Raw genomic sequence first — 27,378 nt, 5'->3', positions numbered from 1 at the left:
ATTATAGACAGCGAGTTCTATGGTAATGATTCAAACCAAAGAAGGCTCTTCCCAAAGCTTGAGAATTTTGCAACGTGTAGTATGATCAACTTAGAGCAGTGGGAATGGGAAGAAGTAATGACAAATTATGCATCATCAAATGTTACAATTTTTCTCAATCTTAAATGCTTGGAGATATATAGATGTCCCAAATAATTAAACATTCCAAAAGTTTTTGATGAGAATAATGTACATCTTGAATCCTTGATCGTTTCACACCGTAACAAATTAACAAAACTTCCAAATGGACTACACTTTTGTAGTTTCATTTGACATGTGAAAATAGATCATTGTTCAAATTTGAGCATAAATTTGAGAAATAAGTCGTAATTATGTTATTTAAACATTGGTCCGTTAGACAAGCTGCCAGAAGATTTTTGTCATATCATGAATTTGAGGGGAATGGAAATTGTTGGAAATATGCAGAAAACAGCACCTCCCCCTTCACTTAAACAAATTTATTTAGTGGAGGATGAGTAGAGCAATCATAGTGTACCACAAATTCCTCATAAACTTCAACACCACACTGCCTTGAAATTTCTGTCCAGTCAAAATTTTAGAAGCATTGAAGCTTTGCCAGAATGGTTAGGAAATTTTGTATGTTTACAGACACTAAAAATTGCAAGAATTTGAAAAAGCTACCTTCTACAAAAGCAATCCTACGTCTCTCCAAATTAAATCAATTGCATGCTTATCGATGTCTACAACTACTACTTGATAAAGGTGACATGGAGCGGGCGAAACTTTCCCACCTTCCAGAAATTAAGATTTATCTCTCGATATATAGTTATGCGAATTGGATTTAGTTTTTTATTTTCATTTTTATTTTTGTTGGTGTTGAATGCAAATGTGTACTAAACTTTTCATAGTTGAACTCTGTTAGCTTTCCATTTGTGAAAACTATGTACAAATTATTGTTTCAATGGATGCAAGTAGTGATTCAGAATCCTAAATTCCTAATCTTTGTTTATCAACTTCATTCTGATCTCTCTTGTGGTTTTTAATTAATTAACCACTTCCATTTTACTATTATGAATATGAGCGCACACAAACTTCATACAAGCTATCATAAAACAAATAAACAACTTAACATATATATACACATTAAAATTTTAGGTTTTGGTGAAAAAAAATGGGTTTCTTAAAATGGGTTTTCCAGTTTTTAGAAACAGGCTAATTAAAGAAATTATGATTTTAAATCCGAGTGTTATGGTGACAATCGCATAGTCTCAAACCCACATTTATTCCACACCACAATCTCTCTCCCCAAGAAAAGCGCATGGTTTGCTTTTCTTCTCTACCATCTTCAATATGTAGAGATCAGTAGGATCAATGTACCTGCAAAATCATTTTAAAAAGAAACTGTATCAAAAGTAGAAAGGAATTATATTAAATAATCATTAAGGGAGTATACGTTTAAACTTTAAAATTATAAAATTACTAATTGCAAAAACCTATGCCATGGATTTGCTCGAGGTGAGATATGGATTTGCAGGAATGGAGGGAGTGAGGAGAAAGATGGAGTTAATGGGAATTCATACACGGAGATGGATATGGCTGTTGTAATGTTATGGGATGCGAATGGTTCCTACTATTTTTTATTACTATAAGAACAAAAGCAACTCAAGAATTTGTTTTGGAGACTTTTCATCAAACACTTTGGGAGCAAAAACCAAATACCCACCCATCTAAATAAAATACCGCATCTTTCATATCTCTTCACACAAACAACATATGGTAGCAGCAGAAATCCAAACCCCATTCAAGGAACTCAAAAAACGAGAGAAAACATCTTTTAAGAATTAACCTCAAATTTTCTAGACATACATCAAACAACTTGTGAGCATAAACCAAATACCCACCCTCTAAGTCTCCCATATTTCAAATCTCTTCACACCAAAAACACCATATACCAATAACAGAAATTCAAACCACATCTAAGAAACACAAAAGCCAAAACAAAAAAACACCAAGGTAGCCCAAAGGCTGGCTCATAATAAATTGAAAGAGGCTAACAAACAAAAAAGCTATTTGTGAAGTCTGTCAGACCGCCTTGTGGCCATCCCAGCAAGTTGAAGCCTGCCAAGAACGATCCTCTACAGCCGCCAGACCAAGGTCTGTTTGAACCGTTAATCACGCTCTAACCTCAAGGCAAGAAACTCATCCACCAGACTTTGGTTCTTGTCTCCTTAGAATTCAAGGACACAGATGTACAACCTATAGAACAGATCCTGTTCAAGTAAGGTCGTGACACATGAAGTCCATATTCATATTTAAATAGTGCAGAATCATAGTGTAAATTTTCAATATGGGAGTTGGGGTTGCAATTAGGTCAAAAGAGGATTCTTTTTTATTATTATTAAATTTAATTCAAGGAATCGTATTGTTATTCAATATATTATTATTATACTTAATTCAAAGTACATCATATAAAAGTATTTACTGCTGCTTCTTTGAGTGCTATTATTTCGAGGTTCTTCACGATATCGCTCAAACTTGTTTCGATCAGGGGCATTTTACTAAGCTCTTTCTTGATCGATTAACTCCAACCTTTTTTCGATACGTGTTTGAACCATATTTACTCCAGGATCGCTTCTCTAGTACCAAATTGATAGAACTCTATCCTCAGTATGAATTTCTTCTTTCTTTCAATATGAAAATCAAAGTTACAAAGAAGAATTTATAAAATATCGATTCTCATTTACAGACACTTGTCGTTCTCCTCTCAAGATTCAACAATCTAACTTCATACAAAAACTCTAACTAACTTTCCCGCCTAACCAAAATGTTATTTATACTTCTCGTTAACCGACTTTCCAACTCACATGTATTACACGTGAGTTTTATTTCTCCGGCTATAATGGAACTTAATAGGAGGTCTAACACAAGATTAACAAAAATCATTGTTCTGAACTATTAAAGTACACTAACTGTAACTTGTAATTGGTAAGAGCCAACCATGCCAATATTAAACAAGATTTCAATGAAGATGCAGTAAGATAAATGATGTTATTCAAACTGGAAGTCTTTCCAAGTACACTATCCATTCATTTAAATAAGTCATATTACTGAAGTGTATAAGTACCAGGCCTAGCAAATGAAGCCAAAAATCAAAGAGGACAGAAAAAAAGAAAGAAAGAAAGAAAGAAAGAAAGAAAGAAAGAAATACCCCAGTATCCATGTTAGCAAGAAGGCAAGAGATAGGCCATCAGAAGATTTTTCCCTGCAGTTTGTAATGATTTGGGGTATCTCAGCTACACCCCAACTGATAACACTAATCATTCCCAGAGTAAGCGAAACCAATAGATGAAAGTTAAATTCAAGATAATTTTAGAAAAATTATTAATCAACCGAATTCCTTACCTTTTCATTTAATAAAATCATCTTTGAGATTTGAAGATTCTCATTCTCATGCTTTTGAAATTCTCCCATTTTTCCATTACTTGGAATGAGAACCCAACTAGAAGATTGTTGATATAAATTGTTGACATGTTCATTGAGAGATTAAAACGATTGATGAGAAAAAATTTTAAGGATGAAAGTAATTTATGAAATGAGATGGGACAATAGAATTGTGAAAAAAGGTTAGAGAAAATTAATCTCACGTTGATTGGTTGCATTTTTTTAATTTACAAGAGTTTTTTTTTTCCTTATTTTACGTGGTTGTAAATATTTTATGGGTTTCTTATTATTTTTAAAAAAACTGAAGAGGTTTCCAATTTAATTTATTTTATTTTATGAGTTCGACATAAATTTACAATATTTCTTCCCCTAGATTAGATGGATTATTATTACTATTATTTTGCAAATTACAAAAGCCACCTGATAATTAGTTATAATAATACTTTTAAAATTTTAGTTTTAAGAGTTGAGTTCCCCAAATTTACATAGTTATATAGACTATTTAATTTGGATAAGTTTGAGTGTTCAATTTTATCATTTATAGGTTCAATTTTGACTATTATTGTATACCTGATGATCTAATTTTAACATGTGTAGAAATTTAGGTGTTCAATTTTTCCAATTGAAATTTTGAGAGTGTATTTTCAACTAATGTCATACTTCAAACGATGTTTTTGCAATTTTTTTTCAATAATATAGAGAGTGGAGGATCAAATCTCAAACTTAAAGGAAATTTAGACAGCTCATGTTGGAGGTCATAATAGTATTTAATGAACACCAAATAATTTTTCAACTTAAAGGAAAAAAACTAAGAAAGCTTTTAATTTTAAATATTAGATCAAACACTCGATTAAATTATTGTAATAAGATGGCTTATTTTTTTCATTGTAAATTCAAATATAGCTTAACTAGAGAAGATATATATAATCTAGAAAAGTACTTTACTTGTGAAATGCCATCACGATTTTGAGAAAATTACTCTAAAATGTCATAACATTAGTTAGAATAAAAAAATTATGTCACTATCAAATATAGCTTAACTAGGAAATATATGTATAATCTAGAAAAATATTTTACTTGTTAATTTAAAAAAAACACTCTAAAATGTGTAAGATAGATATGACCATCTTGTTTAAACTAAACTAATTGTATATTGCAAGACAAAAAAACATTATACGTTATTGTTATCTACCACTTGTAGAGATGTCGCGTCAACACATTCAACTAATTAATAACATAAACCCTAATTCAAAGTTAAGAATCGCAACTAAAATCAAGAAATGTTATATGGACTAAATATACGACCATCAAAGTTCAAATAACTAAATTGACAATTTAACCTTGAATAGTTTGTTTCTAACATAGATATTGAAGTCTTAACATATACCAAATACTGCCTATAGTGAGATAATTCTTTTATCTCTTGAATGTTTGTGAATGAAAATGACCAATAATATCATGGCAATCAAGGGCTACAAAGTGTTGTTTGGTAGCATCAACTTGTTTCTCCATATCATACAGCTTCTGTCCTTCACCATACCTTCCAAGTAATTCATATGATCTCTCTGAACCCTCCATTGTAACACATACACTCTCATCACCTGTTTCATAACTAAAATAATCATTTCACTTCATTTCTTATGTTATTTCATCTACTGATATTTGTTTCAGTATCAAGGACAAGTAGTTATAAAAGTTACAAATTTAGATTATAAAGTTTTGGTATTTGTTTGGTGTCCAAATCTTTTTAGAAACTTTAAACTTCATCCTGACTATCAAATGATAGAAGAAAGTGGATGATCAAACAATATTCTGATTGATCAAAGGAATATGATGTGTTGCTTGGATATAAGATAGGGTACACATCATTTTATTTTGTCAAACCAATCAGTTTTTTCCTATGTCAATAAAATAATGTTTTGGTCCTTGTATTTTCATTCAGTACTAAACAATTTAGGCATGGTTTTTTTTATTTTAAAAATTAAGCCTTTTTTTTATATATATTTTCGGTTTGCATTAATCTTACGTAGAAGAGTTGCATTCTTAGCCAAATTTTAATAACAAAAACAAGTTTCTAAGAGCTACTTTTTTTAGTTTTCAAGTTTTGTTTTGGTTTTTTAAACCATTGCAACAAAGTATATAACGACGGTAGAATTTAGAGGTTAGTAGTGTCTATAGGCTTAATTTAAAAGAACAAAACGGTTATCAACCAAGTCTTGGTTACGACCTTTTAATTTGACTTTTTAAAATTTGTAACCATTTAGTTCTTAAACTTCCTTTTTTAAATGTCAAAGGATTTTTTTTTTTAAATCTACAACTCTTTGGGGAATTAAATAGTTAATTCATGGTATTAAATGTATGGAGTTTCGATCTCAGAGTCGTGACAACAAAAAGAGTAACTCATTTATCTCAAAGTTTTAAAACTAGACAAAACAAGAAGAAAGTTCAATTATTAAAACGACCCGGTTTGTCATTTCAAAGTTTATACACACAATGATTTTACTAAAAACAAGAAATGAATTACGAAATCAATTTCTCTCTTCCAGAAGAGCACTAAAGAGTTTCAGAGCAAAAATTGGAGCTCTAATCAATTTCTCTCTTCCAAGCAGGCATGATATATTGATAATGAGGATACGAAAGTGCGGAGAAGCACACATCCAAATGCATCCACAAGCCAAGGGAGATTGGGTTTGATCTTCGACCAACTTGTACTGCTTACAAGTATGCTATTTAAAAATTGATAAAAGTAAGCAAATTATTATGAATAGATTCCAAGATCTTAAAAATAGAAAATAGGCTACAAAAACTTATGATTGACGTTCACACACTCTATGATTGTCAAAGGAACGTCCAATAAATATAAGCTAAAAAGCAAGAAAACAAGAGTTGAAGGATGGGCAAAATATTCAACGGACTAAGACCCTGCACAGTAATTGAAATTTTTTAGTGAATTCAATTCCCGGCTGCTGCATTATAAATCGTCCTCTAAATAACAGCAAGAAACTCATTTAAAATTGTGAAGGATGACGCGGAAGTCCAAATGACGAAGTCCATACTAAGTTAATTGCAAAATAATTATCTTTACCTCAACATGGCCCCTTTTCATCTGCAAAAATCAGCACACAAGTGTTAATATCTTATAACCATAAAGATTCAAATCCTACTGTTTGAAGCCCCAGAAAACCACATGTATGCCAATAAAATTGAGAAAAATAGGCTAGGGCTTAATTATTCAAATCTTACACCAGGATGCATCCATACAACTTTCTAATTTTATGGTACAAACAGAGCCCTGCATGGACTAGGTTTCATATAAAGCCTATTGTGCTTATAGACCAAACTATGTATGTGATCAATAAATATACAAGCCCAAACACTGATCCCTTTTTTAGTGCGAATAGAGTTGAATGACTGAGTTATGATATTACATTTCTAACAATGAAACTCACTCTGTAAATTAAATAATTTATAATCTTCAAGGTGACTATAACATTCTACATTCGTTCAGAAAATTATAATTTCCAGATTGAAGGCTAAATCGTCTAAACACAATAATATCAAATGATTGTGACTTTTACATGATATACGACTAAAGCAGGAAGCTGGGCAGTGAAAGGAGAAAATAATTACATGTAATATAGTTCCCGACCCGTGGAACTATTTTGCCGAAGCATTTGCGGAGGAATAGGACTAGTGGAAGCACTTTCTCTTTTTGAAGTATTGAACTTGCTCATGTCATCATCATTGTTGACTTCCTGTGCCTAATAGTATTTGATGATTGTTTAGGCATTACAGCCCAAAGAAGAACCGAAACAATTGGATTAAAATATCATAGATTTCAGTGTTCAGACTGCAGGCACTGTGATGGAAATATGATGTACCACAAATAAATAAGTAGCATATTATGGACACTATCACTAAAAGTTCCTAAAGGTAAGTCAAAGAAACTACGTTCTTTCCCCTAATGTTGAGTATTAAGGTTTGTAGAGGGAAGGACACTCCTCTATTTGAGATGTCTTGGACTGTGTAAGCTGACAAAACTTATCGTTCTCAAAAGAAACGGTAAATTTAGTTGAAAAGGAAAAGTACACCAGCTTTAACTGGAAACTGTATCTCACCCATGTGTATGTGTCATAAGCGAAAGTGTATATGTATATGTATGTGCCTATGCATAGTAGCATATAGACATATATACACATAAATAATATAGGTAGACAAGCTACACGTAGTAAATTGATAAAAGAGTGTAACCTTGCACTGTCTTCGCGGATACTTCATTTAAGGATATATGTGCCCATAATATATGGTCTGCGTAAACAGAATCCCTGTTGTGATGGTGTACAACTGCACGCCAGCATGATAATCATTTCCACCAATATCAGAAGAAAAAAGAAGGTATTGAATGTGTACAAAATTTGGACGGAGTGAGACTTGAAAAATAATTTGATTAACTTAGACCATACCGATGCCATGTAATATTGAGTTGAAAGCTGCATAAACAAGCAAAGTTAAAATTAATAAATAAACATGTAGGATTTGAAAAGATAAATCTCTAAAACATGATTAAGTTCAAGATCCACAACTTAATTGAGTTACGCAAACTTGCCAAGGAATATGACTCTTACATGGTTCCCTTGAGATATACTGTTATTTTAGATGGGGCTTTATTTGCTTGCATAAATAGTTACAGATGTAGTAAACCTGAACTTATCTTGTTGGAATTTGCCAGTAAAAAGCAAGGGATTAATTCTAGAGATTTAAGAGAACCACTTACTGTTGCTGGTTCCAATATGCAACCAAAGACATTGAAAAGGTCTCGGCAAAAAGATGGGAAGGAATTTTTAATACAGAGATGACTAAACTCTGCTTTGTGTCTTGGCAACTTTAAAAGTAAAAATAAATGAGATGTGTCGATATGTAATCTACTACTCAATCAACTCAATCAATTCAAAAGAATACTATACAAAGCACATATCATGGTGATGGCTAGTGAAAGGCTTATGGTTGTGAATCCATACCTCAAAGATCTGGCTAACATTTTGTACTAGTCAAGAAAAATCATTTTGTAGAGATGTACTCACATAATTATATAATAGCAAAAAAAATTTTGAGGAATTCTACCAATTTCTAAATTATAACGCTGTAAGTGGGTCAGAGTAAATATTTATTAACCCAACAGTCCTTCTGGGTGCAGGGCAGAAGAAGGTTCTATTGGCTTAAGAGTGTTTTAAGTGCCATCGGAGATGATCTCAAGTCAAAATTAATACTAATACCCAATCAACTAGTGTAACGACTCAGATGTTTAGTTATTTTCGTAAAAGCTGTAAGGTTTATTGTGAAGAGAGGATCTTGAAACCATCCGCAAAATTTGCAGAAATTATAAAGTTTTAAAAAGTTAATCTGGGATCATTCTATATTCCTCCAGGACGAAGTTATATGAAAATAGAGTTTGAAAACAGATCACAATAGACCCTCAAGGGATGTTGTTCCAAAGGCTCGAGATGTTTGGAAATACCCCCCAAAGTCTTGTATTCATGCTCCGAACTCGAAAACTTAACAACTCCTATGCCTCCTGCAGCAGGCCTAAAGTACGGAAAGCCACTCCAAAATTAGTAGAGATGGACCATAAGCTTAATACAAGAAGCAGAGTCCGTGACACTCTAATTATGAAAAAGAACAAAGAAGAATTTCCTCTTTATTTCATTCGATCAAAGCAGAGTCCACGCAGCTAGTTTAGTCATTCGATCGCTTGTGATCGATCGCTCTTTCGCCATCGTCTCCATCATTAACAAAAGCATTTGTTGCTGCTTCTCCGACTGTAGCTTTATTTCGAGATTCTTCACGATATCGCTCAAACTCGTTTCGATCACGGGCATTTTGCTCAGCTCTTTCTTCATTCCGGCGATTTACAGACACTTGTTGTTCTCCTCTCAAGAATCAACGATCTAACTTCAATACAAAAACTCTAACTAATTTTCCCGCCTAACCAAACTGTTATTTATACTTCTTGTTAACCGAATTTCCAACTCACATGTATTACACGTGAGTTTTATTTCTCCGGCTGTAATGGAACTTAGTAGGAGGTCTAACACAAGATTAACAAAAATCATTGTTCTGAACTATTAAACAAGATTTCAATGAAGATGCACTAAGATAAATTATGTTATTCAAACTGGAAGTCTATGAGAACAAAAGCAATTCAAGAATTTGTTTTGGAGACATTTCATTAAACACTTCAAGAGCAAACACCAAATACCCACCCAAAAGCAGCAGCAATCCAAACCACCATTCAAGGAACGCAAGAAACTAGAGAAAACATCTTTAAGAATTAACCTCAAATTTTCCAGACATATCATCAAACACCTTGTCAGCATAACCTCATTTTCAAATCTCTTCACACAAAAGCACCATATCCAATAACAGAAATTCAAACCGCATCTAAGAAACACAGGAAACTAAAACAAGAAAAAAAAAATAGCCCCAAGCAGAAGAATAAATCGAAAGAGGCCAAAAAAATTTAATTGAAGTCTGTCAGACCGCCTTGGGGCCATCTCGGCAGGTGGTAGCCTGCCAAGAACGATCCTCTACAGCCGCCAGACCATGGCCTGTTGAACCGTTAATCACGCTCTAGCCTCAAGGCAGCAGATCATCCACCAGACTTTGGTTCTTGTCTCCTTAGAACTCAAGGACACAGATGTACAACCTATAGAACAGATCCTGTTCAAGTAAGGTCGTGACTTTTGAAGTTCATCTTCCTATTTAAATAGTGCAGAACCATATTGTAAATTTTCGATGTGGTACAAGGTTGGCCGGATTGCAATCAGGTAAAAAAAAAAAAGTTCTTTATTATTATTACCCAATAATTTGAAAATTTGTTTATCAAAGTGAATTGGAAGGAAGTTACGGAGAATTATAACCAAAACAAGTGCATGAGATCTTATTTCAATTTTTATTAAAAGCATACATTTTGATTGATACAGTTACCCTTTAAAATGAAGTAATTTGAACATAATTTTAAATACATTTCAATTGCTGTAATTTCAAGACAATTTTAGAAAAATTATCGATCAACCCAACTACCCTTTAAAAATAGAGACAATTGCAAATATATTTCGACGTCTTAGTTGGTAGAATTTGTACATATATTATAATTTAAATCTAAGTGTCGAGTCTCTAAATGATAGACTATTATATTTGATATAATTGGTATTCAATCTCAAAATCAATTGACATACCTTAAACAATGAACTGATGTTCTAGTAAGTTATAGAAAAGCACAAAAATGTCGTAACAATTTTTAAATTTTAGCTAAAAATTTAGGGAGAGCAGGTTAACAAAATTAAAACTAATACTAAACGAAGAAAAAAAAGTGAATCATTTTTTTCAAATCTATATCCATTTAACGTGAATGCCAAAATAACTTCTTCCTCTATTTGAAATAAAAGAAATTTGAATATTTTGTTTCAAATTTATACCCATTTAACGTGAAAGCCAAAATAACTTCTTCCTCTTAGCTCTTGTTAATTTGAAATAAGAGTCTTCTAAGATATAAAGTATAGTGATTTTGAGAATAACATGACTAACTATCAAATGATATTTTTTTCCCACACAAATATTTCTTAAAAAATTTATTTTGATATTGGGAGAGAAACAAACTTTGCTCGGAAAACATACAAATAAACCAACAAACAAATAATAAAAGAATCGTTATGAATAGCAAAAGAAACTTAAATTTATTAAAGAAGGTTAGATAAATTTTGTTATATTTTTTAAATAATTTCGATATTTTTCTATTTTTAAAAATGGCTCTAAATAATATTTCTAATGAATTTATAAATACTATTCAAAAGGACTATTTTATATAGCTATTTTTTTATTATTTTGAAGAAATTTATAAGATTAAGATGGGACAATTGAGTTGTGAAAAAAGGTTAGAGAAAAAATATAAAAAATAATAATAATAAATCTATAATATATGATTTTACATGAAAGCCAAGGTATTAAATTGGAAAAGATTTCGGTTTGATTTATTTAATTTTTACACAAATGTTTCTCCCTTACCCATTTAATATAATTTAGGTTAGGTTTAGATTAGATAGACTGTTATTGCTATTATTTTGAAAATTACAAAAACTACCCGATAGTTAATCATAATTATATTTTTTAATTTTCAATTTTAAGGGTCAAGTATCCAATATTACTTAGTTATATAGACTACTTAATCTAGATAAAATTGAGGGTTCAATTTTATCATTTTATAGTTTCAATTTCAACAATTATAATATACACGATGGTCTAATTTTAACATCTGCAGAAATTTGGGCGTCCAGTTTTTACGATTGAAATTTTAGATTATAGTTTAAACTAACACCATATTTCAAGATATTTCAAGAGGTGATTTTGCAATAAGTCTTTTCTTGATAATACAGAGAATGGGAGATTGAATCTCAAAATTAGAGCAAATTTAGAAGGCTCATGTTGGAGGTTATGCTATTATTTAATGAACACCAAATAATCTTTCAACTTAAAAAACAAAACTAACCAGATTTCTAATTTCTAATTTTAAATATCTTGTAAACATTACATCAAACACTCAATTAAATTATTGCAACTTAATTAGGAAAGGTATATATAATCTAGAAAAGTACTCTACTTGTCAAACGGCATTGCGATTTAAAAAACTACTCAAAAATGTCATAACACTAGTTAGAATAAAAAAATTTACGTCCCCATTAAATATAACTTAACTAGAAAAGATATATATAAACTAGAAAAGTATTCTACTTGTCTAAGGACATCGTGATTTAAAAAAACTCTAAAATGTCTTAACATTAGTTAGAATAAAAAATTTACGCCACCAATAATTATCTAACATAATTTTAAAGTGCTTTTATAACTATAAACTATTCGTATATTGCAAGACAAAAGACATTATACGTTATTGGTATCTATTACTTACATGTCACGTCAACACATCCAACTAAGTAATAACGACAAAAACCATAATTCAAAGTTGAAAAACGCAACTAAAATCATGAAATCTTATATGAACTAAATATACAACCATCAAAGTTCAAATATCTAAATCGACAATTTAACCTTGAATGGTTTGTTTCTGACGTAGATATTGAAATCTTAACATACCTACTACCTATACGATTGTACCAGTAAAGTGAGATATTTCTTTATCTCTTGTATGTTCGTAAAAGAAAATGACCAATAATATCAGTAGCAATCAAGGGCTAAAAGGTGTTGTTTGGTAGCATCAAGAGTGGGAAGCTTTACCCTTAGAGGATGAGTTTGAGACGTCTGTGGAGAAAAGACAATGCACATACTTCCATCAACTTGTTTCTCCATATCATACAGCTTCTGTCCTTCACCATACCTTCCAAGTAATTCATATGATCTCTCTGAACCCTCCATTGTAACACATACACTTTCATCACCTGTTTCATATCCAAAATAATCATTTCATTTCAAATCTTATGCTATTTCATCTACTGATATTTGTTTCAGTATCAAGGACTAGTAGTTATAAAGTTACAAATTTATATTATAAAGTTTTGGTATTTGTTTAGCGTCCAAATCTTTTTAGAAATTTTAAACTTCATCCTGACTATCAAATGATAGAAGAAAGTGGATGATCAAACAAAATTCTGATTGATCAAAGGAATATGATGTGTTGCTTGATATAAGATAGGGTACACATCATTTTATTTTGTCTAACCAATCAGTTTTTTCTCTATGTCAACAAAATAATGTTTTGGTCCTTGTATTTTAATTCAGTACTAAACAATTTAGGCATGGTTTTTTTTTCTAAAAAATTAAGCCTATTTTTTTATATTTCCTTACATGGTTTGCATTAATCTTAAGTAGAACAGTTGCATCCTTAGCCAAATTTTAATAACAAAAACAAGTTTCTAAGAGCTACTATTTTTTAGTTTTCAAGTTTTGTCTTGGTTTTTTAAACCATTGCAACAAAGTATATAACCACAAAAGAATTTAAAGGTTAGTAGTGTCTATAGGCTTAATTTAAAAAAACAAAATGGTTACCAACCAAGTCTTGGTTATGAACTTTTAATTTGACTTTTTTAAATTTGTAATCATTTAGTTCTTAAACTTCCTTTTTTAAATGAAAAGGGTAACTCATTTACCTATAAAGATTGTGCGATTTCTTGTGGCTATGTTTTTAGAGTGTTTTTAAACCAAGTCAAACTTTAGAAGCTAAAAAAAAAATTAAAACTTGTTTTGTTTTTGGAATTTGGTTAAATTTCAAGCGCACATCAGGTGTTAAACCGATGATCTCTTGGTTGGATATAGAGATTATGTCCCAACTTTTTCCACTAAACCAACTATACCGGTTAAAATAGGCTTAACTTTTCAAAAACCAAGTAGTTAGGAATTGGAAGTAAATCATCCACTTCTCTAATCTCTCAAAGTTTTAAGACTAGAGACAACAAGAAGAAAGTTCAATTATTAAATCGACAACCCAGTTTCTCATCTCAAAGTTTATACTCTAAATGATTTTACTAAAAACAAGAATTGAATTGAGAAATCAATCTCTCTCTTCCTGAAGAGCACTAAAAAGTTTCAGAGCAAAAATTGTTCTAATGGAGAAAAAGAAAGGGAGGAAAAGAACTCACAGGCAGCTAATTCAATCTGGGTCAGGTAAACAAAGTCCAAAACTGCAGTAATCTCCCTCTCAAAAGTATGGAAAGGCCCACTCCCAAACTCCATCTTCCGTAGCTTACAGACCCCTTCTCCAAGCTCCATCATCGCCCCTCTATGATTCTAACCCAAAAACAAATTCACAATCACAACCACAACTAACTCCATTCCACAAATTCAAACAAATACACAGCATCGATATGATATCACCGAACGAAAATAGAGATAATGAAATCACCAACCCGATTAAAGAGATGATGAAGCCCCACAGCGCACTGAAGAATGCCATGAATTAGGGTTCTAGTAGGGTCCTCGGCTTCGTTCCACAGAGATTCAAGAACGTCATGGCAATCGTAATAAGCTCCTTGATTGAAGAGATCGACTGCTTCATCGAAGCCAAAATCTCCGGTGATTTTCTCATCTCCGTCTTCGTGATCAGCGGTGAATCGGTAGGAGGTACGAAAGGAGAACGATATCGTGGTTATTCTTCGACTGTTTGTGGTTCTTGGAGAGCTTGGGGGGATGGAACCATGACCATGGCGGGAAATGGAATTGAAAGTGCGGTGAGGTAGAAGAGGGGATGGGAAGGAGGAGGAGATATGGAGTGATAGAAGAGAAGCCATTGGCGATTGATTGAAGAAGCTTGAGAAATTGGAGCCATTTCTTGAGCTTGGTGTGATTTTTTTTTTTTGGAACGAAGGGTTGGAGGTTTCGTGTGAGGAAACTGGTGGACAGAAAATGATATATATCTTTTGGTCAATAAATGGAAATAGATATACGAAATTTAAACTTTTTAAACCTAACTTTTAAATGTGAGAAAGTGTTTAAGTTTAGAGAATGAATTTAGAAGGCTTTTCCTTCTTATTAATAAAAACTAAAAACTGACTAGCTGTCACATGGATTGTTGACTAGGATTATGTATTTAGGTGTATTCTTTCCCATGCTAACAGTCAGCTCCACATCATCATCGACTCTGCCACACTATCACACCACCCCTGGCCGACTCGGGCACGTGTCTCTCTTCTACTTTTCGGATTTTGTATTTTTAATATAAATTTCGAGTAAACTTTTAACAATATAGATATAAAAATCAACTGAAAAAACAAACAGGCATGTGTTCCAGCAACCAGGGGTACACCAATATTTGTAGGTTCGACTCCCACCTTTTACAACTTTAAAATTATATTTTAGAAAATCGCTATACATAAAATAAATAAATTGTTAAAAAGAATCTACATGCTCATTTTTATTTTGATAAGTCAACTATATTCTCTTACATATAAAATTTTAGGGTTGTTTGGGATTAGGGTTAATACTGTGGGCTTAAGTTAGCCCAACCCTAACCCTCATTTGCGCTAAAATTTATGAAAACCCTAGTTGTTCCCCTCCAAGTCGTGTTTACGCCTCCGTTCGGTTTTTCTGAAATCCACTTCAAATCAAAAACCCCCTTCAACCGATGTTTCTTCTTTTCGGCTTCCAATTTCTTTGTTTTATTGTTTATGTCTTTATAATAAACAAATCATATCTTAATGATATTCTAAAAAAGTATCAACATAACATGTTTTGTTCTTAAGTATAGTTATTGTTACAATTACACAAAACTTTCAATAGTAACGATTAAACTCTTAAACTTCTAAAAGTTGTAGGGTAGTTATTTAAATTGAACTCAAAATTGAATTCCAAAACTTATATAATTAATATAATATATACAATAATATAAATTTGTGGTACTATTTTAAATTTTGAATAAGTTTGAGAGCTCAATTTCTAATTTTAAAAGTTTAAGGATACAATTACAACTACCACCGAGTTAGAAGTGATCTCTTTTTTAATTCAAATATCTTGATATCATATATCACTTTGTCAAAATGATAGAGTATTTTAATATAATTCAATACATCTAAAATTATATGAACCTCTGCTCTCCGGCCTTTGCACACCTCCCCAACTATATACATTTGCCACGCTTAGAGGCAGTCTAGGTTTTAATTTTCTAAGAACTTTTTTTTTTTCAGACTTATTAAGTTCTTAAGATGTCATGAACAAATCCTTTTCAACGCGGCTAAAAGAAGAATTCCCTGTAAAAAGTGTGTATTGCATTAGAAAAAGAGATTCAAGCCTGCAGGTTAAAAATTATGGTTTGTTGGGAGTACACTCTACAGTCTCTACTCACGTATCTAACAGTTGGAAAATTCCAAGACACTAAAATAATTTCCTCAATCCTGAGTTCTACGTATCAAAATTACCCTTGAACTGGTGCAAAATTCAACTAGAGAATTGAAACTATTTCAACCAAACACCATCCATTTATGCAAAATATGATCAAATAGGGTCCACATTTGTGATGTCGACTTGGAAAAACTTGAGAAATCAAGCATCAAACTCTGAAAAGACTAAAAAATGAGAAACCAATGCGTGAATTTTGCATATTTTGTGTGTTCCAAACTTGACCCACTACTAGAACGATAGAGGATAGAGTTTAGAGCCAGTAGAGCTCTCTCTTAACTTGGCCGAGTAAAGCCTACGATACAATTCCACAGAGGAAGCCATGAAAGATATCAGTTTTCACGTCCATTGCAGCTTCAACTGGAACCGTACAACGAATCACCTACATTGCAAACATCGCTGATTACAACTAATTTTAAAGATAGTTAAAAAATTGTGAAGAGAACTACAGAAACTACTTCATAGAACAACATAAAAGAAAGAAGGGAACAGAAAAAGAAGATTATATTTCATTTTCGATTCCTGGTCTAGATGATTCGTTAAAGAACCAAACCTGTTGAATTCAAAGTTGTTTCCATCTGTTACACATATAAGACCACCCCAATATCTTAAACAGAGCATAAAACTTTGGTAGGTAGTTAATTTCACATGAAGTCAATATTCATTAAACTTCAATTACTCTACCAAGCTATCATTCAATTCCACATTGTCTTAGTGAATTTGACTCTCAATCCTATGTCAACATTCTATGAATTGTATGATCTCTCTATATCCTCGAGTTTCATGTTAATTGGCCAGGTCTGCCTCAGTTCCATTCTATGGAATAATTAAAACCAGAGAAACGATAATTAAAATTCACGACAAGAAACAGAAATAAGACACTCATATATCTTCCATCTCTCTCAAGTTCTTGCTTTTCTATTTATATTTCATCCTTTTTTCTACCGTATTGCTAATTATTTTACATTTGAGAAAATAAAAGCACCAAATAAGTAGAATGTGTGGAAGTAAACAAAAACAAAGTGGGTAGAAAGGAAGTGAGACCTTAGCAATCATTTCATTTCCTTGTCATATAAAACCTCATCAATACTAAGCTTCATTCCGAAACACAAGCTTATCTTTTTCATCTTGCCTTATCCGGTAGCGGAAATAGATAAATTGTATTAGTATCTGAAGAAGTTAAGGTTTCAAGTTTCTGTGCTGTCAAATTTAGAGGAGTCAAACCACTGAAGTTCATAAAAGAAGAGCGTTAGCAAGGACACCATTGTGTTTAAGAAAGGCTAAAAAAAGTTCTGCAATATAATATTATCTTCCAAGTAGGCATGATATATTGATAATGAGGATACGAAAGTGTCGAGAAGCACACATCCAAATGCATCCACAAGCCAAGGGAGATTTGGTTTGATCTTCGACCAACTTGTACTGCTTACAAGTATGCTATTTAAAATTTGATAAAAGTAAGCAAATTATTATGAACAGATTCCAAGATCTTAAAAATAGAAAATAGTAAGAAAACAAGAATTGAAGGATGGGCAAAATATTCACCTTGCTACGTACGTGGAGTTTCCTATTAAAGCAAAAATGAACATCAACGGACTAAGACCCTGCACAGTAATTGAAATTTTTTAGTGAATTCAATTCCCTCGCTGCTGCATTATAAATCATCCTCTAAATAACAGCAAGAAACTCATTTAAAATTGTGAAGGATGACGCGGAAGTCCAAAGACGAAGTCCATACTAAGTTAATTGCAAAATAATTATCTTTACCTCAACATGGCCCCTTTTTATCTGCAAAAATCAGCAGACAAGTGTTAATACCTTATAACCATAAAGATTCAAATCCTACTGTTTGAAGCCCCAAAAGACCTCATGTATGCCAATAAAATTGAGAAAAATAGGCTAGGGCTTAATTATTCAAATCTTAAACCAGGATGCATCCATAGAACTTTCTAATTTTATGGTGCAAACAGAGCCCTGAATGGACTAGGTTTCATATAAGCCTATTGTCCCTATAGACCAAACTATGTATGTGAATAAATATACAAGCCCAAACGCTGGTAACGTAATGAGATTTTCTTGGCCTCGTGTTCTTCAAAAAAATAGAATGAATCATGTTTGGTAAGAAAAACTCACATTCAAACAAATCTGAGGAAGTCGTCCACCCATATATATAAGTGCCATTGCCCAACCAAGGTAAGTTCCAATTCCACCGCTTATTTCGTTGCCGTTATTTTGTAACACGCCAGCAACCTGGAATTTCAACAGCACTCAACAATTTTATATCTCCACTAGAATATCAAATCTTTAAATGGTCTTCAAGTCAAGTTTCAAGCCAAAGGATTCAAAAAAGTTGAAATATGGAATGCATATCATACATGCAGCTCCATCAAGCTAGAAAGATATAAAAAAGGAATACGAAGAAGAGCTCCTTGAGCATGTAGGTTGCTTAGTAGTTTTTGTGCAAACTTCGGGACCCTAAAATGAATCTTCCAGCTGCAATTACATACATGAAAAACTAAGTTCATTTTAGCCTACCTGTAAAAGTTTTCTTCCTACTGGTATGACAAATCCTTTGTTCGAATTGCCAGAGACGCTCTGAAATCTGCTTTCTGCAGATTGATGGTGATTGAGTGTGCTAAAGAATGTCAACATGGAAACCTGGTGACGTAAGTTCAAACTATTGTTATCTGTACAAATAATTGGTACTAACTACTAAGAATTATGCAATATGGCTTGGCTTACCAAACATAGCATGTTCTTGACATTGGGAGGTCTTGCAGCCGACGATGGTTCGTTTCCATCAAGTAATGGTTCTTGCATTGAGTTATGAATATTAGGAGGAGTCATTTTTTGTGTTAAAAAAGACCCTGCTGTGGGAGTATGACTCCTTGATAGAGATCTTGCTGACCTGATTATTTACAAACAAATGAGAGAACACAATGACCAGGGAAACAAACCATTTAATTAGCAAACATATACACACACAAACAGAGTAAGACTAGAAATTCCTAATAAGAGACGAAAGAATTGATAATTGTCCAACTTTTACCACCAAACTAGCACTGTAGGTAGAGATGATTAATTTCGTGTCGTCCCAATACCAGGTCAATTTCTATGAATTTGAGAAGAAATGCATGGATAAGAATTACTTCAATTTTCTTTGGAAAATTACTACCCCAAATCCTCTTCTATTTCTTAGGGATGAGGATACGAGTCTCTAAGGTAGGTGTAAAGTTGAATTTTAGAGTGTGGAGACCAAAGCGATCCAATTTCTTAGAATCTCTGGAGTGTTATTATCAATTATTTGAAGTAGCCTTCCAAAAATGTTCAATATCTCTATCACGAAAGGTGGTAAAGAGTGACTGCGGCAGAGGAAGAAGAGAGGCCATCATGATCCAAGCAAGAAGCTGAATAAATCAAAGGTATTTCAAAAATCAATTAGTTAGGTAGATCAAAATGATTATATGATCCCTTTTTTTGTGCGAATAGAGTTGAATGACTGAGTTATGATATTACATTTCTAGCGTTGAAACACACTCTGTAAATTAAATAATTTATAATCTTCAAAGTGACTACAACATTCTACATTCGTTTAGAAAATTATAATTTACAGATTGAAATTTCCAGATTGAAGGCTAAATCGTCTAAACACAATAATATCAAATGATTGTGACTTTTACATGATTAGGACTAAAGCAGGAAGCTGGACAGTGAAAGGAGAAAATAATTACATGAAAAATAGTTCTCGACCCGTGGAACTATTTTGCCGAAGCACTGGAAGAGGAATAGGACTAGTGGAAGCACTTTCTCTTTTTGAAGTATTGAACTTGCTCGTGTCATCATCATTGTTTACATGATTCACATTAACACTGCCATTGCTCTGTTGGGCTTTATCACGTGCATCAATCTGTGAATTGGCCTCACTGTGAACAAGACCCTAAGGCATGCAGAAAATTGAGAAGTAATATTAGGAAAAACATATAAAAATATTTTTTGGTAGAAGAAAAACCTAAGGTATTCAATAGTTTAACAAAATGAAAAACGAATAGAATTTATCTTTTTAGAAACTAGAAAGAGCTTCATCTATAATGTAAATTTTCCTGTGCCTAGTAGTATTTGATGAGTATTTAGGCATTACAGCCCGAAGGAGAACCAAAATAATTGGATTAAAATATCATAGATTGTGTTCAAACAGCAGGCACTGTGATGGAAATATGATGTACCACAAACAAACAAATAGCATACAATGGACAATCACTAAAAGATCGTAGAGGGAAGTTAAAGGAACTACGTTCTTTCCCCTAATGTTGAGTATTATGGTTTGTAGAGGGAAGGACACTCTATTTGAGATGTCTTGGACCATGTAAGCTGACAGAACTTATCATTATCAAAAGAAACGGTAAATTTAGTTGAAAAGTAAAAGTACACCAGCTTTAACTGGAAACTGTATCTCACCCATGAGTATGCGTTATAAGTGAAAGTGCATAGTTGCACATATAAATATATACACATAAATAATATAGGTAGACAAGCAACAAGTAGTAAATTGATAAAAGAACGTGTAACCTTGCACTGTCTTCGCCGATACTTCATTTGAGGATATATGTGCCCATAATATATGGTCTGTGTAAACAGAATCCCTGTTGTGATGGTATACAACTGCACACCAGAATGATAATGATTTCCACCAATATCAGAAGAAAAAAGAAGGTATTGAATGTGTACAAAATTTCAACGGAGTGAGACTTGAAAAATAATTTCATTAACTTAGATCATACCAATGCCATGTAATATTGAGTTGGAAGCTGCATAAACAAGCAAAGTTAAAATTAATAAATAAACATGTAGAATTTGAAAAGATAAATCTCTAAAACATTATTAAGTTCAAGACCCACAACTTAATTGAGTTACGCAAACTTGCCAAGGAATATGACTCTTACATGGTTCCCATGAGATATACTGTTATTTTAGATGGGGCTTTATTTGCTTGCATAAACAGTTAAAGATGTAGTAAACCTGAACTTATCTTGTTGGAATTTGCCAGTAAAAAGTAAGACATTAATTCTAGAGATTTAAGAGAACCACTTACTGTTGCTGGTTCCAATATGCAACCGAAGACATTGAAAAGGTCTCTGCAAAAAGATGGGAAGGAATTTTTAATACAGAGATGATTAAACTCTGCTTTGTGTCTTGGCAACTTTAAAAGTAAAAGTAAATGAGACATGTCAATATGTAATCTATTACTCAATCAATTCAAAAGAATACTATACAAAGCACATATCATAGTGATGGCTAGTGAAAGGCTTATGTTTGTGAATCCATACCTCAAAGATCTGGCTAACATTTTGTACTAGTCATGAAAAATCTTTTTGTATAGATGCACTCGCATATTTATATAATAGCAAAAATCTTTTAGAGGAATAGTACCAATTTCTAAATTATAACGCTGTAAGTGGGTCAGAGTAAATATTTATTAACCCAACAGTTTCTTCTGGGTGCAGGGCAGAAGAAGGTTTTATTGGCTTAAGAGTGTGTTAAGTGCCATCGGAGATGAGCTCAAGTCAGAATTAAAAGTAATACCCAATCAACTAGTGTAACGACTCAAATGTTTAGTTATTTTTGTAAAAGCTGTAAAGTTTATTGGGAAGAGAGAATCTTGAACCTGTCAGCAAAATTTGCAGAAATTATCAAGTCTTAGAAAGTTAATCTGTATTCCTTCAGGAAGGAGTTATATGAAAATAGAGTTCGAAAACAGATCTCATGTTTGGAAATACCCCCCCCCCCCCCCCCCCCCAAAGTCTTGTATTCATGCTCCAAACTTGAAAACTTAACAACTCCTATGCCCCTGCAGCAGGCCTAAAGTACGGAAAGCCACTCCAAAATTAGTAGAGATGGATCATAAGCTTAATACAAGACGCAGCGTCCGTGACACTCTAATTATCAAAAAGAACAAAGAAGAAAAGAGTAACAGTGTTTTCAACCCCGTTTGATGAAGCAAGATTAACAAAAATCATTGTTCTGAAGTATTAAAGTACACTAACTGTAACTTGTAATTGGTAAGAGCCAACCATGCCAATATTAAACAACATTTCAATGAAGATGCACTAAGATAAATTATGTTATTCAAACTGGAAGTCTTTATATGTACGCTATCCATTCATTTAAATAAGTCATATTACTGAAATGTATAAGTACCAGGCCGAGCAAATGAAGCCGAAAATCAAAGAGGACAGAAAAAAAGAAAGAAAGAAAGAAATACCCCAGTATCCATGTTAGCAAGAAGGCAAGAGATAGGCCATCAGAAGATTTTTCTCTGTAGTTTGTAATGATTTGGGGTATCTCAGCTACACCCCAACTGATAACACTAATCATTCCCAGAGTAAGCGAAACACCATCTTTCACACCACAAAGACAGTATTTCATATTATTCTTTACCCATTCTGAACAATGCTTGCTGCTGGGGCAAATGGGCTTTGAGCTTTGAAACGATCCCATTTACTTCCCACTAGTATGACTTCAATCTAAACAAGAGAGTTAACGAGAGAGTAAAAGAATATAACCATTACCATAACACAGAGAGAAAAACGATAAAATATACAGAATCACTCAAGTTTTTCTTATCGTTCTACATGTTTACAATCGCTAGAGATTTCTCAGTTCTTATTGAACAGAATCTACGCAAGAGAAAATCATCAAGGAGTTCAAAGAAAACTAGATTTAAAACACATTCTACGATGCGATCAAAAAAGGGCGAAATGAACAAACATTCAAATGCATTCTTATATAAACAACCTCTTCAAACGCCAAATGAAATAAAAGATTTACGCCAACATTCAACTACAATCCCAATCGAAAAATGAAGATAACAAGATAACAAAGAAAGCGCTAACCAAGGAAGAGTGACGAAGCGAAGTCTTGAAAATGAACGAGCAGTCGTGTTTAAAAACAGAAAAACTCCATTTCCGTGGAACTTCTCGTGACGAAAACTCCCAAAATCAAAACCATTATTATACGATTTCTAGGTTCTGAATCTCAACAATAACATCATTCTCTCTCCCCCCTCTGCAAAGCTCTGCATTGACAAGTGGCTGTTGCATTCATCGCCACTTCACAATATATAACATATATATATATAAATACAAGGAATGATGGAAAGAAAATCAATCACATAATTATACATGACTTTATGGTGGCGCCATGGGAGCGAGCATTTATATCGATTCTTTGTACCTTTTTCTACAAGTTTCTATTTGCATTGTTGGCAAATAGCAATCACAACCGTTTCACCCGGAATTTCCTTCTTCGATATTTTTCTAAATTGTTTTCTTTTTTTTAATTGAATTGAAGGTTTATTGAGCTAAACAAAATTTAATTTTTACGATGATTAAGATGATCTTTATTTGACATATATATATATATACACATTAGTATCTTTTTGTTAATCACTTTTTATCCTCGGTTAGATTTAGAGAAATACAAATGATAATTTTGATCGTGATGGACAATCATAAAGTTTATCGGTTTTTGTCGTTGATATAATCTAAAATTTTATTATATTTTTAAAATATTTTAATTTATTTTACGACATTTGAATATGTCATAATTTAATACCATATATATAATTACTTTTTTATTTGAGAAATTGTATCAACAAAAAATTTAGAAAAAGAAAAAAAAAACTCAAACGATTATTAAATAATTAACCGCTTTCAAATTTGTTACTTTTGCAATTCATAAAATACACGAACATGGTCCTATTATCATAAATTTTTTCTTGCTATTTTTGCGAACACCCTTTCTTATTTTTTATATTCGAGAAAAAGATATTTAGAGAGATACTAGAGAACTCAATATAATAATAATAATAGATAAGTTAGGACATTTTATTTTAGTGTGATTTTTTAATATATCTGTTTGCTACCCAACCACGCTTAATTTTAATTGTTAAATCGTAAATTTGGATCATGAAATTTAATAAATTGTTTTCAAAGATAGAGAAATTTCATAATCTATCCATAATAGTGTATCGATAAACTATCATTATCTATTAATTTCACAAGACATTGTTAATGGATTACAAAATTTTATTATATTTATAAGTATTTAAAAATTTTGTGTTTATCGTAACTAATTTCAACTTTAATTTTTATGTAAACAAACATGAGAGGATGAGAAAATTTGATGACGTCAGATAAATGAACTATATATACACTCTTATGGACTTAGTTATAACAATCTATTCATGACTAAATTTATTATTTAATCAACTAATATTAAAATATATGAACTAACATGTCAAGATATATAACCATGTTTGGTTTATGTCAAAGTTCTTTAATATAATTCTATAAAAAAGGAAACATTTTTTAAATATACTTTATACTTATTTGAAATATTGTTTTTTTTTTTACATATTTGAATATAGTTTTTGAGTAATTGAAATCCTATTATATCTAGAGATTTTTGATAATATAAGTTACCATCTTGAAAGCAACAAAGACAAGTGTATAATAATGATCATTCGAATTCCTCCATCTTTAAATGTATTTCAATACAAAAAGTGATCACTTGTCATTATTTGTTATAGCATTAATTTAAAATTATTGATAGCTCGTAAAAAGTACATTCTATCGTTATTCAAGATTAGAAGTTTAAATTGTGACGTATCCTTCTTAAGGATGCTTTGATAAAACACAAACGAGATGTACTTCGCCTAATATACAAATAAAATAATCGCAATTCTCGTATGTGGAAGAATGATGAAGAGAAAAAAAAGGTAAGTTTTATTGATTTAACTATTTACTTAGGTCATAGTTATCACAGTGCATGCATGCCTTCGACTCACAAAGAGTCATTATTGTGATCACATATTTACTTGCACTCGACATATCATACACAATAACCAACAGACGACAAGATGAAACATCGAGAAACGACAAGTCAGAACAAAAACACGAAAGGTTTGATATATTCAAATTCAAGGAGAAACCTTCCTGTGGTTCAACCCACTGGCCTGATCAACAGAAACTCCATTGAAACCGGACCCACCGCCACTACCGGATCCGGACCCAGACCCAGACCCAGAAGCTGAACCTCCGCCGCTACTCGATGCGCTACCAGACCCTCCTCCACCTCCTCCACCACCGCCGCCATTGGGCCGCTGCACAGCAGCAAGGCTACTGCTAATTATCAAGAAAATGAAAAAACAGAAGCAGAGGAAGAGTTTGGAGGGAGAGGCCATGTAAGAATAATAATGAGGGAATTATTGGGCAGTTTTTCGGTTGAAGGAATAAGTTAGTTTATTGTTATTTATGGTTAATTTATAGTGTTGGGAGTTTTGAGTATTTGGCATTTGTTGAGCAATATGACTGCCAAGGAGCTACCAATGTGGCAGGCTTTTGGACATTGAAAGCAACACGCAAATTTGCCTTATAGTTCTAATCAGTAGGGTGTGTGGCTTCGTGTGATTGCTCTTTCTCTCCTTTTTAGGAATTATACTAAATATGTGAGACTTGATATTTGAAACTTCTTCGGTTGAGATGATGTATAATTCGGTGATGAGTTGTTAACTATTGGTTCTAATAGTATAGTTATGGGGTGAGATCTACCTCAAATTGAACATTTTGTTTAGAGCTCAATAAAGTTGTCGAGAATTAAAATTGAGACTTAGGTATGATTTTTTTTATAGAATTCTGGATTTACTCATTTTTATATTAACTAATTAGACTTGGCTTCATATTAACATCTTGAGTTTTAATGATCATCTTCATTAACTTTGAAAATGTTGTTAATTATGAATATAAAAAGTGGTTAAACATTTTAGAAAAAAAAGTTGGTCAAACTGCCAGCTGCTTGACACTCTAACTTGAAGGAAAAATAAATCTAAGAAAACCTATGTTAAAATTTTCAATAATGCTTTTCTATATCAAAAAGTTTTTCTTGATGGGATATTTTCATCTTTACCCTTTCAATGAAATTCTTAAATGGGCGTGGTGGCACGTGTAAAGTTGGAAAGGATATAGTTGCACTATATAAAACATTAATTTAAGGTAAGTAAAGATTAATTACGTGAATAATGATATCAAAATTTGAAGTATAATAGTTTTTTTTTCTCTTGACAATTGTAGAGTGAAAAGATCAATCTTCCGAAGCTATATAATTAGAGTAAATTAATGACAATATTACTTATGTTTTACCATTTTCGTGCAGGGGACTTCATGCCATTACCAACCTTCATTTTAATAGGAAAAAAATATCCAAAAGATATTTTTAAAACAGGAAACAGTTCGATAGTTATAAAGGATTATCATTTAAGGGGAAAAAACCAATAAAATAGATCACCAGTGGTTATATGCGTAATTTCAGCTTGGTGATGTCACGTGAAGCTGTCCTCTAAGTTTGAGCTTTTACTATTGACAAATTGCAATGTATTCAATATCTCTCCTTTATATACGTGTGTGTGTTTAAAAATGGATAAGAAATTATATCTCAACAGCAGAACGAGGAACGATGATAGACAGTGTGAATGAAGAAAGATGAACAATGGATGATAAAATTGCCCAAGAAATAGCAGTTGAAATGTAGATGGGTAGACATGAAAGAGAAAATCGAACACAAAGCCATGGTAAAGTTTATGTAAATGAAAGATATATTAAAAAATAAAAATCATATCTAAGTGGGAGAGATCATACATGCTTACAAGTACTACCTATACTAATAAGGTCTACTATACCTTTCTGTAGCTCGATTATATAAACACCAAAGTTAAACGTGTTTGAATTCTACGTTGGGTGACATCAAAGCAAGGTGGCCAGGCGAAATATATAGATTCCGAATCTTGGTTTAGAAACAATTCTATTTGTTGGCAGAAGCAAGAGATTTACAATCAACAAGCGTCATAAGCTAACTCGTGAATATTTAAAAATAGTACTTTCTAAAAACAATCCTATTTGTTGGCAGAACCAACAGATTTACAATCAACAAGCGGCAGATTCTACAAGTGTTATAATGTTCTAAAGAAACATTGCCCCCAGTGCCACTTTC

The 27,378-nt window shown here is 32.3% G+C and overlaps 2 protein-coding genes, 1 long non-coding RNA gene and 2 other non-coding genes across 27 annotated transcripts; all 5 read right to left on the bottom strand.

Annotated features, from left to right (window-relative positions):
• Positions 1 to 1,092: 1,092 nt before the first annotated feature.
• On the bottom strand, positions 1,093 to 23,492 carry LOC103486835 (probable vacuolar amino acid transporter YPQ1). Of its 20 annotated transcripts, none has more exons than XM_051084000.1 (14): positions 23,226 to 23,491; positions 22,595 to 22,856; positions 21,425 to 21,467; positions 21,114 to 21,140; positions 20,902 to 20,994; positions 20,067 to 20,272; positions 19,078 to 19,243; positions 18,871 to 18,993; positions 18,469 to 18,585; positions 18,103 to 18,123; positions 17,881 to 17,939; positions 17,682 to 17,757; positions 17,380 to 17,505; positions 16,394 to 16,717 (listed from the first exon to the last, which is right to left on the bottom strand). In XM_051084000.1, exons 2-13 carry the CDS (start codon positions 22,828 to 22,830, stop codon positions 17,425 to 17,427), a joined length of 1,248 nt encoding a protein of 415 aa, XP_050939957.1. In that variant the 5' UTR covers positions 22,831 to 22,856; positions 23,226 to 23,491; the 3' UTR covers positions 16,394 to 16,717; positions 17,380 to 17,424. The 20 variants fall into 20 exon arrangements, 3 of the variants coding, with proteins under 3 accessions (XP_008443168.2, XP_050939957.1, XP_008443167.2); XM_008444945.3 differs by having other exon boundaries at positions 17,682 to 17,772; positions 23,226 to 23,489; XM_008444946.3 differs by lacking the exons at positions 16,394 to 16,717; positions 17,380 to 17,505; positions 17,682 to 17,757 and adding an exon at positions 5,872 to 6,167 and having other exon boundaries at positions 23,226 to 23,492.
• On the bottom strand, positions 2,077 to 2,288 carry LOC127149161 (small nucleolar RNA U3). Its single transcript, XR_007820565.1, has one exon. It is a non-coding gene; the product is annotated as a small nucleolar RNA U3 (small nucleolar RNA).
• On the bottom strand, positions 6,179 to 10,299 carry LOC127149089 (uncharacterized). Of its 4 annotated transcripts, XR_007820403.1 has the most exons (5): positions 9,702 to 10,298; positions 7,905 to 7,931; positions 7,693 to 7,785; positions 7,072 to 7,202; positions 6,179 to 6,547 (listed from the first exon to the last, which is right to left on the bottom strand). It is a non-coding gene; the product is annotated as an uncharacterized LOC127149089 (long non-coding RNA). The 4 variants fall into 4 exon arrangements; XR_007820404.1 differs by having other exon boundaries at positions 7,693 to 7,931; positions 9,702 to 10,299; XR_007820405.1 differs by having other exon boundaries at positions 7,693 to 7,931; positions 9,775 to 10,298.
• Positions 9,967 to 10,176, bottom strand: LOC127149158 (small nucleolar RNA U3). Its single transcript, XR_007820562.1, has one exon. It is a non-coding gene; the product is annotated as a small nucleolar RNA U3 (small nucleolar RNA).
• On the bottom strand, positions 12,455 to 14,918 carry LOC103486836 (uncharacterized). The gene is made up of 3 exons (XM_008444948.3): positions 14,352 to 14,918; positions 14,085 to 14,232; positions 12,455 to 12,887 (listed from the first exon to the last, which is right to left on the bottom strand). The coding sequence occupies exons 1-3, from the start codon at positions 14,730 to 14,732 to the stop codon at positions 12,667 to 12,669; spliced, it is 750 nt and encodes a 249-aa protein (XP_008443170.2). The 5' UTR covers positions 14,733 to 14,918; the 3' UTR covers positions 12,455 to 12,666.
• Positions 23,493 to 27,378: the final 3,886 nt, after the last annotated feature.

Source organism: Cucumis melo, chromosome 4 (assembly GCF_025177605.1).
Source record: "Cucumis melo cultivar AY chromosome 4, USDA_Cmelo_AY_1.0, whole genome shotgun sequence".
NCBI classification, from domain to species: domain Eukaryota; kingdom Viridiplantae; phylum Streptophyta; class Magnoliopsida; order Cucurbitales; family Cucurbitaceae; genus Cucumis; species Cucumis melo.
This window is presented reverse-complemented; position numbering and strand designations above follow the sequence as displayed.